This window comes from Myxine glutinosa, chromosome 5 (genome assembly GCF_964187855.1).
Source record: "Myxine glutinosa chromosome 5, kmMyxGlut1.1, whole genome shotgun sequence".
Lineage (NCBI taxonomy): Eukaryota > Metazoa > Chordata > Myxini > Myxiniformes > Myxinidae > Myxine > Myxine glutinosa.
In genome coordinates, this window is record NC_136265.1 from 167,643,041 (window position 1) to 167,657,150 (window position 14,110).

The following is a 14,110-nucleotide window of genomic DNA, read 5'->3' on the forward strand; positions in this document are numbered from 1 at the left end:
GAGGAAGTCCGCTAGCCATGCATGGAGATTTCCATGGATACCATAGGAGTAGAGTTTGGTGAGCAGAGCTGGGTGCCAGACCGTATCGAAGGCACGTGATATGTCAAGGGAGACAGCTCTGATTTCCTGTTTGGCATTGAGGACCTCCATCCATTGTTGAGACAGGAGAAGCAGCATGTCCAGAGTAGAGTGACCTGGTCTGAATCCAAATTGATGATCAGAGATCAAGCCATTGGAGAAGAGGAAAGATTTCATATCCGAAGCAATGATGGATTCCATGACTTTGCTGATAATTGGGAGCAGGCTGATTGGTCTGTAGTTAAAAGGATCTGTTTTTGCACCTTTTTTGTGTAAAGCGGTAATGTTTGCTGATTTCCAGGATGCTGGCAGATGACCTTGAGCAAAAGATAGGGTGAAAAGAACAGAGAGAGGGTGAAATAGAGCAGCAGATCAGGATTTTAGGACCCGTGGGCTGATGCCGTCTGGTCCAGTTGCAGAATCAGAGTCGAGGTTAGCCAAAAACTCCTCCACCTTGTCAGGAGAGAAGGACACAGAGTCCAGGAGCAGTTGGGTTCGACTGGGAACGGTGGGAACAGAGAGAGATGGGTTTGGGACACAAGATTTTGAGGCAAACACAGAGTTGAGGCATTCGGCTTTGTCACGTGCGATGTCAACTGTGTGGCCATTTGAGGTAAGGGAGGGGATGGAGGGGGAACAAACACCAGAAACGGATTTGACCAGACGCCACCAGGATTTGGAGGAAGGAGACAGGTTTGAGAGTTCGTTCTTGAGTGAGGAGAGATTGTGCTTCCTGGCACTCCTGAGGGTAGACACACACTTGTTCCGAGCTTGGTGGAAGGAACTGAGATTGCCTTCAGTTGGATTAGCCTTCCAAGAGGCAAAGGCAAGTTGTTTCAGGGCAACTGCCTCACCACAAGATTCGGTGTACCATGGACGGGAGGAAGGGTAAGACAACTGAAGACGAGATGGGATAAATCTGTGCATGAGAGAGATCAGTTTGCTTTGGAAGAATTCCCAGGAAGAATTGATGTCAGAGGCAGTGGAGATGGGAGACCAATCCAGACGATTGATGGCTGCTTGAAGCCCGTCCCAGTCGGCCTGAGTGAAATGCCAGACTCTTCGACGCTGAGGAGGCTCTCTGAGAATGGCCAGAGAGATGTCCACTTTGACAAGCACATGATCAGAAGAACCGATTGGAGCAGAAGAAGAGCAGCAGACAATAGCAGGGAAGTTTGTCATAACCAAGTCTAGAAGAGAGGAAACTCCATTGGCTGAGATCCGGGTCGGGAAATTGACAGATTGTGTCAATCCCAGTGAGTCACAGAAGTCCTTTGCTGAGGTGCCATGACTGGTGAGAGAGGAACCCACACCCAACCAGGTGGCATGATGACAGTTGAAGTCACCACATATGAGGAAGAGAGAGTTGGGATGAGTGGATAGAAGTTGGTCCATGTTGTCAGAGAGTGAAATGTAAATTGAGTCATCACTGTTTGGGGGACGGTACAGAACACATATGAACAAAAGGTGGGAGCGGAGAGGAAGCCGTAGCCAGAGGTACTCCTGGGGGTGAGGAGGAGAGAGGGCAGTGCAAGGAGAGTGAGGAAGAGAGTTTTTGATAAAGATAGCCACCCCACCACCAGGACGAGGCTCAGGTCTATCATACCGGAAGAGGGAGTAACCAGGAAGAGATATTGAGGAATCAGAGACATCTTGAAGGGGGAAAGTCTCAGTTGCTCCCTTTCTGCCTCTAGCCTCCATTTCCATGGCAGAGCCTGGTCTCTATCTGTCTGTATGGGCTGATTTGTTGTTCTTGCAGTGTTGTTTTATTGTTATTTCACGGTGTAGCCAGTAGGGCAAAGCCATCGAGAACAGTGTTTGTCTGTCTGTATGTATGTATGTATCTATGTATGTATGTATGTATGTATGTATGTATGTATGTATGTATGTATGTATGTCTGTATGTCCCTCACAAACATACACCAATCAGAGCTGAGGATCTGGTCACATGACAGGGGTGATGTGATTATGTCTGTGATGTCATTACAGCATACGACGGCTGACTCCACACACCGCTATTTTGACTTATATGCCATTCAGGCCGAACATATCATCGAACCTGTCAAAAATCAAAATCGCCATGCTCTACTTTTACATTTTTCACTCAGTGTTAAACACAAACAAACTGATTGTTAAAATGACCATCAAATATCATAAGCATAAGTGTTACAGATCTTCCAACAACACAGTATGTATAGGCCTTAGGCTTCATGCCTTACCTTCAGGCCGCTGCGGACAAATTAACCCAGGTTTGTTAATGCAGTAGTATTGTTTTCGTCATAATAATAATAACGTTAATAATAATAATAATATAGTAAATATAATCGTAACACTGCAATTCCTTTGTCATGACTGCAACATCAATAGATTGAAGCGGTGTATGGTTCATGGATGACTCGATGAGAAGCGGTGTACTAATTTTCATGGGAGTAAGGAATTAGCCTTGGTTTATCAATACAGTAACATCGTCTTCGTAATAATAATAATACAACATGCATTTTAAGGCCATTTTCCCTGCTAGAGCGGGGGTTAGCCTTGCGGTCCCCATGACAATCTTCTCCATTTTGCCCTATTTTCTGCATCTCTCCTTGTTAACCCCCTTGCCCACATTTGTTCTTCCACCATCTTTAGCCAAGTCTTTCTCGGTCTTCCCCGTCCTCTACTTCCTTCTACATTCATTTCCATCACTCTTCTCAACCAGTCACTTTCATCCTTCCTCAACACATGACCAAACCATCTCAACCTGTTCCTCTTCACAGCATCAATCACAGGCAATATTCCCATCATCTTTCGCAATTCATCATTTGTCTTCCTCTCTCTCAACGATACTCCGCACATCCATCGAACCATTCGCATTTCCACCCTTTCCAGCCTTCGTGGCTGCTCTACGTTCATTACCCATGTCTCGCTCCCATAAATCATAACACTTCTCACACATGCAGCATACACCTTTCCCTTCAGCTTCAGCGACACTCTCCTCCTCATCAGCACGCCACTCAGTTCCCCAAACTTCTTCCATGCACATCTCACTCGAGCAACCGTTGCCGAGTCTGATCCACCTTCTCCATTCAGCATGTCTCCGAGGTAGCAAAATGTTTTCACACCTTCCAGCTTCATGCCGTCTCCAAGATCCAACTCAACATTTCCTCCATCTGCAGCTCCCTCTGTGCACACCTTACATTTGAATGTAGCTGCCACACTGGTTAATGACCCTCTCAGACCACTACATTTTTGATGAACCCACTCAGCGCACATTGTACATTGAATGGAGTTCACTCCGACACCCTTCCTGCACACAGCACACGGCCACTTCCCAGTTCTTTCCACCTCACCACATGCTTTACCACTTGCCATCACCTTCGTCTTTCCGATATTCACCTTCAGACCTTTTGTCTCCATACATTCCTTCCACTTGTTCATCTTTTCCTTCAGTCCATCCATACTTTCCGCAATCAACACCAGATCATCTGCATACAACAACTCCCACGGTAAACCCTCCTTTACGTTCTGAGCCAGCACCTCCATCACAGCTACAAATAGTAGTGGACTTAGTACCGACCCCTGATGCACTCCCACCTTCACCTCAAACTCACCACTGTTCCCGTCCTTCGTCCTTACAGCTGTGCGCGCTCTTTTGTACATTGCCATCACTACTCTGATCAACCATTCCTCCACTCCTAACTTCCTCAATGCCCATGTCAATACTTTGTGTGCAACCCTATCGAATGCTTTCTCCAGATCAACAAACCCAAAAAACAACTTCTTCCTCTTCTCCATGTACTTCTCCTGCAACTGCCTCACAATGAAAAGCGCGTCTGTCGTTCCTCTTCCTGGCATAAATCTGGCGTAATAATTATCAGCACGTAATAATAATAATATAAGAATAATAATAATAATATAATAATAATAATAATATCCTGGCGTAATAATAATAATAACGTTAATAATATTAATATCGTAAATATAATCGTAACACTGCAATCCCTTTGTTGTGACTGCAAAGTTACTGAATTGAAGTGGTGTATGGTTGGTTCATTGTTGACTCAAAACATATAAAATAAATGAGTGTCTCAGTACAATCTCTTCACTTCCATAGTGACAGACAGCTTAGTTAATACTTACATTATTTGCTATCTGGTATCCCCACCCAGGTCATACTATCCTCTTCAAGGGAAGTATCAAACAAGCCCAGCTGCTGTTAGACTTTCGGTCTTGTGTCTTGTATGAGCAGTGCCAGTGCAAAGCTCACGATGTTGAGTTCTCTTAATGGGGATGATGTTGGTACCAATCTCGAGTGCTTTGTTGGTTGTCCAAACCAGAATTTTTGTCCATCAGTTGTGTGTGTGTGTGTGTGTGTGTGTGTGTGTGTGTGTGTGTGTGTGTGTGTGTGTGTGTGTGTGTGTGTGTGTGTATGTGTGTGTGTGTGTGTGTGTGTGTGTGTGTGTGTGTGTGTTCTGTAATATAGACCATTCATTCTCATATCTACTGTAAGCTCTGCAACCTGGTAATTGTTAACTGTGATGTACATATCTGTGGTATTTATGTCATAGCATTCCAGCCAAGGGCGTGCTGACGAGGAGGGGAGTGTCATTGAAGCTGAAGGGAAAGGTGTGTGCTGCATGTGTGAGTAGTGTTACGATTTATGGGAGCGAGACATGGGTAATGAACGTAGAGCAGCAACGGAAAGGGTGGAAATGCGAATGGTTTGGTGGATGTGTGAAGTATCGTTGAGAGAGAAGAAGACAAATGATGAATTGCGACAAATGATGGGAATAGAGCCTGTGATGGATGCTGTGAAGAGAAACAGGTTGAGATGGTTTGGTCATGTGTTGAGGAAGGATGAAAGTGACTGGTTGAGAAGAGTGATGGAAATGAATGTAGAAGGAAGTAGCGGACGGGGAAGACCAAGAAAGACTTGGCTAAAGGTGGTGGAAGAAGAAATGCGGGCAAGGGGGTTAACAAGGAGAGATGCAGAAAATAGGGCAAGATGGACAAGATCGTCATGTAATCAAGCAACGGTAATCCCCGTTCTAGCAGGGAAAATGGCCTTAAAATGCCTGTTGTTGTGTTGTTGTATTCCAGGCAAGGGCATTCTAAGGAACTTATAAAGTTCTTAAAGAGACTATCTCTAACATATAATCAAGCAGTTTTTGTTGTTGTTTTTTTTTACAGATTTTTCCTTCATACCATTGGGAATCCCTCTGATTATTTCTGGGACCTTTTCTTGACATTTACGGTGGCAATGGTAATCTGTCTACTTCACTGCGAGAAACTGTCCTCACAGTGAAGTAGACTGTTTTCCCAGAGGTTACAGGTTCTAATTCCACTTAGTATTAAGATCTTGATTACATCAGCAGTATTAAGGATTTGGATTTTTAATTTGTGGAAATCTTGAGCTACCCTCGGTAAAATTACCAAATCACGAAGGTAATGTCACCACAACCCCAACAAGCTTATCGACGACCTACAGGGAAGGGATAATTTGCCTGCCAAACCCAGTGTGGTCAAAATGTGATACCAGTTATCCTCACCTGTTCCGGAAAGGACAAGAGAGGCTATTGTAATCAGTCGTGTCAGTAAGGATGTTATTGCTAATTCAAGCACAGAACGAGTGGTTTGCATTGGCAGCACAAGAGAATAAAAGAAGAAGAAAATGGTTGATTTCTCCACCGTGAAAGAGAAAACGCTGGAGTTTCTTTTTTTTTCCCCTCATTAAAGCAAAAAGCCAAAGCCAGCAATTTTTTTCTTTGACAAAGTTAAAACTCGAAACGCCAGCAACCTTTCATCTTTCACGGTGGATACATCAACAATGTTCCTCATGCGTCAGTAAGGAGAGTAAGTGTAAGTCCACACCCAGACCTACTTAAATATGGATTGTTCCTTCTTAAATCTACTGAAATCTATATTGCCTTGCAAGGCAGCGCCTTTTAAAATGCTGTCTTGTTTACATGCTGTTGTTAACTCTTAAAGACTTAATGGAAACATGGGATAAGCCCTAAAACACTACCTACGAAAAGGGAGCAGTGCTCCAAAATCCTTCAACTTTATAGACAAAAAATAAAATTAAAATATCTCATATGTAAGGAGAACGACATTCGGGCGAGCACATACCTCCGCCAGGCTGAACAGTTTACGCTTTGTATGGACTGATAGGCCGGATCTGAATCCGGACCTGAACCAAAATCGAATCGGATTGTTCCTATCACCTTCCCAACACATCCACCACGTTTTGTCATAATCCACCCATAACTTTTTGAGATATCGTGCTATACATCGTTTTGGTCCCATCTCTCAATGTTGAAGAATCACTTTAAAAAATAATTATAATGTCTGGATCCGGATTTTCACCAAAATCTAATCATTCCATCCTTGTCACACACCTAACATTTGCACCAAATTTCATCCAAATCCGTCCACAACTTTTTGAGATATCCTGCTCACAAACAGACAGACGGGTGAAAACATAACCTATGTCCACCCACCTTTGGTGCCGGAGGTGACGACAGGATCAAACGTGTCAGCGGAGAATGAGAGAAACAGTAAATAATAATACATTTTCCTTGGGCTAGTACCTTGGAATGGAAACAATTTGGTGTCAGAGCCATTGCTTGGATGTTTGAGAATGATCAAGGGGGTTATAGTCAGGGCCCTTAGGGATATTTTGGGGCCGTTTGGTTCAAATTCTTCCAAAAGCACCAAATTTGGCCCAGATGTTGCCCATGCCATACTCTTTCGATTTTTGACGGGCGCCCACCCCCCCCCCCCGGGGGCCCCATATTGGCGAAATACTAAATGGCCGCCACCCGGATTAGAGGAAAATCAGTTAAATAACCAAAAGGGTTGGAATCATGTATGATACCACTTTTCAGGGGTTTTCGAGGTCGAGGAATCCAATTATGATGTTATTTTGATGATTCGAGGTCAAGGTCAACCCTCAAGGTCATCTTAAAGGTCATTTTTGAGTCAAACATGTCGGTTTTTGAGTTTTTTGTCAAGGTTTACGCGAGGTTCACCATTTTATGTTTCTGGGTTGGGTAATCGAACTCTGACCTTATTTTTGACAATTAGAGGAAATATTTACATGTCTATTTCCGAATTTTCAGGCATATGCAGTTCATCAGTCTAATTACAAAGGTACGGATTTTGATGTTTTATGAACTGTATGCCATATCCTTGTGTTTAATTTTTGTGCGATCATGATCCGGGTTCATGTATACATGATTGTATACATGTCATAAATATGACGTCATAGGTCATGTGACCTGGCGGCCATATTGGATTTATGAAAACCTTAAAAATGGATCCCTGCCTTCATTTTTCGATCGATTCATTTTGAACTTTGACCACTTATAGTACGCCATGTGATTGGATGCATATCCTAATTATGACGTCATAGGTCAGGTGACATGGCGGGATGGACCGGTATGGTCCCCGGATCATACCGCCCTTGGCGCCCGTCAAAAATCGAAAGAGTATGGCATGGGCAACATCTGCGCCAAATTTGATGCTTTTGGAAGAATTTGAACCAAAATATCCCTAAGGGCCCTGACTATTAATGAGTGCTAACACGAGTATTATCTCTGGAAACCTTAATGTGGCAGAAGTTTTTTCGTTCCATGTATTAATATTTACAATCGCAGTGCTACCTAGGAAAACAAACTTTAGGTTCATACTTTTCCCTTGATGGTGAAGGCTGCAGACATCAACGATCCTGATTCCTGCATCCTCCAGGCCCCCATCACAACCACCTTCGGAGCCAAGTACAGAGCTGAGGGATAGCAACTTCTGGGCGCTGGTGGCAAGCTCTCGGCTCACCGCACTGAGCATAGAATGCAACACGGCCACCAGAACCAGACCTCCGGAAGGGACATCTCGAGACTCCCAACGGGACTCCACAAAGTGACGGAACTCGGCGTACATCGCAAATGGAAGCTTCTGCTTAGCCAGCGAGAAAAGTTCCGCTCTCATCGTGAGCGACTTGGTGCAAGCACCAAACACTCCTTGGCTTTTGATGCCCAACTCGGTCACCACAGCTCGAGCAGTTTCCATTGTCAGGCCCTGAGCCTGAAGCCACGCTGGACATGGCTCAGTTTCACCCATGTCCTGTCACACGAGATGCACTGCAATTACATCGGTGTCAATTGTCATCAACTAAATATATAAAAATACGTTTTTTGAGCCCATAAGTGATTAAAGTAGATTATTTTCATTCAGCAGTTTTTGATAGTTTTATTATCTCTCTATCTATATCAGTACAAATATGCAACAGCTTAAACAAAGAAAAAGTACTAATTGTCCCTCTCCGGACCCCATACCCTAAATCTCATTGTTGAAGTAACTTCAATGGACAATGAGTTCTCAACTCACCCCCAACAAGTGTCAAAGGACATGTACGTCATAGTTGTAGAGAGTAATTTAAATTTGTGACGTACAAACAAAGGTGTTTAGGGCCATTGTCATGTCTGTTCTACTTACTAGTAACAAGGTTCGTTGCTGAACTGCGTTTCCAAGTAAACAAAAACCATACACACCGTCAACGGTGAAAAGGTATTCAATTTTTAGCTCCCCTGGACTTTAGTCCGGTGAGCTTATGCGATCGAGCAGTGTCCGTGGGTGAGTCAGTGAGTGAGTGCATCTGCAAACACATCATTTCTTATCACTTGAACGACACACTATTTTGATGAAACATGACCACAAGATGCATATCTGATGCCAAACGAAGGTATATTGATCGCATCAAAATCTGCGCTCATTACGGGGGTCTAAGGTTGTTTTTTCTTAACACCCCCCCCCCCCCCGACCCTCAAAAAATAGCTATTTGCTCTCTTCTCTGAAACTACACACACAATTTTGATGAAACTTGACCACAAGCTGCGTATCTGATGCCTAACGAAGGTATATTGATCACATCAAAATCTGCGCTCATTGCGGCAGGGGTCTAAGGGTTGTGTTTTTTGAACACCCCTCCCCCACAAAAATAGGTATTTGCTCTCTTCTCTGAAACTACACACACAATTTTGATGAAACTTGACCACAAGCTGCGTATCTGATGCCGAACGAAGGTATGCTGATCGCATTAAAATCTGCGCTCATTACGTGGGTCTACGGGTTTGCTTTTTCTTAACACCCCCCCCCCCCCCCCCACCCTCAAAAAATAGCTATTTGCTCTCTTCTCTGAAACTACACACACAATTTTGATGAAACTTGACCACAAGCTGCGTATCTGATGCCTAACGAAGGTATATTGATCCATCTAAGGGTTGTGTTTTTTGAACACCCCTCCCCCACAAAAATAGGTATTTGCTCTCTTCTCTGAAACTACACACACAATTTTGATGAAACTTGACCACAAGCTGCGTATCTGATGCCTAACGAAGGTATATTGATCCATCTAAGGGTTGTGTTTTTTGAACACCCCTCCCCCACAAAAATAGCTATTTGCTCTCTTCTCTGAAACTACACACACAATTTTGATGAAACTTGACCACAAGCTGCGTATCTGATGCCTAACGAAGGTATATTGATCACATCAAAATCTGCGCTCATTGCGGCAGGGGTCTAAGGGTTGTGTTTTTTGAACACCCCTCCCCCACAAAAATAGGTATTTGCTCTCTTCTCTGAAACTACACACACAATTTTGATGAAACTTGACCACAAGCTGCGTATCTGATGCCGAACGAAGGTATGCTGATCGCATTAAAATCTGCGCTCATTACGTGGGTCTACGGGTTTGCTTTTTCTTAACACCCCCCCCCCCCCCCGACCCTCAAAAAATAGCTATTTGCTCTCTTCTCTGAAACTACACACACAATTTTGATGAAACTTGACCACAAGCTGCGTATCTGATGCCTAACGAAGGTATATTGATCCATCTAAGGGTTGTGTTTTTTGAACACCCCTCCCCCACAAAAATAGGTATTTGCTCTCTTCTCTGAAACTACACACACAATTTTGATGAAACTTGACCACAAGCTGCGTATCTGATGCCTAACGAAGGTATATTGATCCATCTAAGGGTTGTGTTTTTTGAACACCCCTCCCCCACAAAAATAGCTATTTGCTCTCTTCTCTGAAACTACACACACAATTTTGATGAAACTTGACCACAAGCTGCGTATCTGATGCCTAACGAAGGTATATTGATCACATCAAAATCTGCGCTCATTGCGGCAGGGGTCTAAGGGTTGTGTTTTTTGAACACCCCTCCCCCACAAAAATAGGTATTTGCTCTCTTCTCTGAAACTACACACACAATTTTGATGAAACTTGACCACAAGCTGCGTATCTGATGCCGAACGAAGGTATGCTGATCGCATTAAAATCTGCGCTCATTACGTGGGTCTACGGGTTTGCTTTTTCTTAACACCCCCCCCCCCCCCACCCTCAAAAAATAGCTATTTGCTCTCTTCTCTGAAACTACACACACAATTTTGATGAAACTTGACCACAAGCTGCGTATCTGATGCCTAACGAAGGTATATTGATCACATCAAAATCTGCGCTCATTGCGGCAGGGGTCTAAGGGTTGTGTTTTTTGAACACCCCTCCCCCACAAAAATAGGTATTTGCTCTCTTCTCTGAAACTACACACACAATTTTGATGAAACTTGACCACAAGCTGCGTATCTGATGCCTAACGAAGGTATATTGATCCATCTAAGGGTTGTGTTTTTTGAACACCCCTCCCCCACAAAAATAGCTATTTGCTCTCTTCTCTGAAACTACACACACAATTTTGATGAAACTTGACCACAAGCTGCGTATCTGATGCCTAACGAAGGTATATTGATCACATCAAAATCTGCGCTCATTGCGGCAGGGGTCTAAGGGTTGTGTTTTTTGAACACCCCTCCCCCACAAAAATAGGTATTTGCTCTCTTCTCTGAAACTACACACACAATTTTGATGAAACTTGACCACAAGCTGCGTATCTGATGCCGAACGAAGGTATGCTGATCGCATTAAAATCTGCGCTCATTACGTGGGTCTAAGGGCTTTTTTTTTTAACACCCTTCCCCCCCAAAATAGGTATTTGCTCTCTTCTCTGAAACTACACACACAATTTTAATGAAACTTGACCACAAGCTGCATATCTGAGGCCTAACGAAGGTATCTTGATCGCATCAAAATCTGCGCTCATTATGGGGGTCTACGGGTTGTTTTTTTTGAACACCCCTCCCCCACAAAAATAGGTATTTGCTCTCTTCTCCGAAACTACACACACAATTTTGATGAAACTTGACCACAAGCTGCGTATCTGATGCCTAACGAAGATATATTGATCGCATCAAAATCTGCGCTCATTGCGGCGGGGGTCTAAGGGTTGTGTTTTTTGAACACCCCTCCCCCACAAAAATAGCTATTTGCTCTCTTCTCCGAAACTACATACACAATTTTGATGAAACTTGACCACAAGCTGCGTATCTGATGCCTAACGAAGATATATTGATCACATAAAAATCTGCGCTCATTATGGGGGTCTACGGGTTTGTTTTTTCTTAACACCCCCCCCCCCCCACTCCCCAAAAATAGCTATTTGCTCTCTTCTCCGAAACTACACACACAATTTTGATGAAACTTGACCACAAGCTGCGTATCTGATGCCTAACGAAGATATATTGATCGCATCAAAATCTGCGCTCATTACGGGGGTCTACGTGTTTGTTTTTTCTTAACACCCCCCCCCCGACCCCCCAAAAATAGCTATTTGCTCTCTTCTCTGAAACTACACACACAATTTTGATGAAACTTGACCACAAGCTGCGTATCTGATGCCTAACGAAGGTATATTGATCACATCAAAATCTGCGCTCATTATGGGGGTCTAAGGGTTGTTTTTTTTTGAACACCCTCCCTCCCCCCCAAAAAATAGTTGCTCTCTTCTCCGAAACTACACACACAATTTTGATGAAACTTGACCACAAGCTGCGTATCTGATGCCTAACAAAGGTATGTTGATCGCATCAAAATCTGCGCTCATTAAGGGGAACTACAAGGAGGGTGTTTTTGACCTAGAGTCCCTGTATATAAAGGGACTATTTTGACCGCCCCCCCCCCTCCATCCCCCAAACAGGTATTTGCTCTCTTCTCTGAAACTACACACATCATTTCGATGAGACTTGATCGCAACCTTCATCACCCGTAATTTACCAGTTTGTTCACGGCAATAAAAAAATATCAGGGTCTGAGTGGGTTTGAGGGACTGTTGCTCCTGATCCAGGTGTGCTTCAAGACCCGTGGTCCTATTTTTAAACGAACCATAGGTAACACTTGTCTTCCAGTTCCAGCATAAAATGAGAATTCAAGGCACGATTATAATCCTGGCTAATCAGTTGCCCTTTTATCTGGTGTTGGCTTAAAGGTTAGGGTGGCCGGCCGAAGATCTTAGGGTTTGAGTTTTAGTCCCCATCGTGCCGTTAAATAACACCAGGTAAGTTGGCTCAACCTGTCGTCCTACTTCCACGACGAGTCCGTCGTTTTCAAAACCCCATTTATTCTCGCGCGCGAAAAACGAACCACTCATGACTCACCTTTGTCTCGCGCACGCGAACGGCGAAGCTCTCGAGAATTCTTTCGCTCATTCACTTCGATGTCTCTTCTTCTTCTTACTACTGTTGTGACGGCGTTTACCGATCGAAATGTGTTGTACGCGAGGCCAGGCGGAACAGTGACTGAAAGGTTACTCTCCAGTCAGTGTACGCGACCGATGGCGAGTAACAACCTTGTGATGAACGAAAGGCTTTGTGCGGAGCTTTCTTTTGTGTTTTTTAAATTAATTTGGGTGAAGGATCACTGAAGATCTGTGTTCACGTATCATAAAACGCTCAGCGGAAAAGCCATGATGAGTTTAACTCGCTGCTTGTATATATCTCTGGTGTTTCCTTTGAAGGCGTTAATATTTTCTACGATGCATGCAGCGAACTACACCGCCATGGCCAACGTAACCGGACCGACCAAACCAAATGAGGGATGACATATGTTGTTCACTCTATGTCCATAATGATGTCTGCTATCTGGATTTTAAAAATATCTAATATGTCATACAATTTACAACTGTGGAGGTTTGAAAAGAAAATCGCCACTTAGGAGTGATGGAGGTAGGGAGCCGCCCACACAAAAAAAATTAGACAATAACAGAGTTGAATACATGTATGTGGAAATGGTGAAAGTTTGGTTTATGTCAGATTTTGTTCCTTGGGGCTTAGGAAGAGGTATGTTTTCAGGATCAGCCTCGTTCTATGCAGGTATTCTTTGGTACCGGTAATCGTTTTCGCATTTTTCATGACAAATTTGTTGGCCCTCTTCTACTCCAAGATATTTGTAAGATGTTTTTGTAACATAAGCATGACTCCACCTTTAGACCATCCGGATTGCGCCGGAAGTCTCCTTTAAAAAAAAAGGTCTGTTGGGATAACCAACAACAACAACAACAACACCACTGCAGTTGCTTCTGAATTGCAGACACTTCAAACACCTACATTTCAGCTTTGTTGTCTAGCTCCTGTATTGTTGTATCTAGATCTATTATATTAATGTTCGTTTTTGTTGGTCGACCTTGCACGAATGTGCACTTGGCACACTTATCCAGACCAAATTTCATTTGGTTGTTGTGGGAGAACTCTTTCACTATTTTCAGTTGTTCTAATTTTTCGTCGTTCGGTGCAAGGAATTTAAAAACATCCATGCACAGTAGATGTGTCACATTTCTTGTTTCTTTGGACGTTCTTTTATTTGATGTTAGGGTGTATCTGTGTATTTGCTCATTAATGAGGTTACTTAGTGGGTCCAGGGACAGGCAAAAGAGGAGAGGGGGAAAGGCTGTCTGTTTGGAAGATTATGCGTCGTATCCTTCAACAATGGATGGAGGTCCTCAATGCCAAACAGGAAATTAGAGGTCTCCCTTGACATATCTCGTGCCTTCGATACGGTCTGGCACCCTGCCCTGCTCACCAAACTCTCCTCCTACCGTATCCATGGAAACCTCCACACATGGCTTGCCGATATCCTCTGTGGTAGTGGTCGCAGTTAACGT

The 14,110-nt window shown here is 43.6% G+C and overlaps 2 protein-coding genes across 5 annotated transcripts in view; one reads left to right on the forward strand and one right to left on the reverse strand.

Moving 5' to 3' along the window:
• The window catches only part of LOC137426765 (uncharacterized), a 51,765-nt gene extending 38,822 nt beyond the window's left edge, over window positions 1-12,943 (reverse strand). For 3 of the 4 annotated variants that reach the window (XM_068115625.2, XM_078779057.1, XM_068115623.2), the window contains exons 1-2: window positions 12,609-12,943; window positions 7,752-8,181 (exon numbers count right to left, since the gene is read on the reverse strand). In XM_068115625.2, the coding sequence (XP_067971726.1) occupies window positions 7,752-8,181; window positions 12,609-12,659 (481 nt within the window). In that variant the 5' untranslated portion in view covers window positions 12,660-12,943. Of the gene's footprint in view, window positions 1-7,751; window positions 8,199-12,608 lie in introns of all 4 variants that reach the window. The other variant, XM_068115624.2, reaches the window with a different exon arrangement.
• LOC144892419 (uncharacterized) overlaps window positions 1-14,110 on the forward strand; it is a 748,105-nt gene that overhangs the window by 318,621 nt on the left and 415,374 nt on the right. The window lies entirely within an intron of this gene.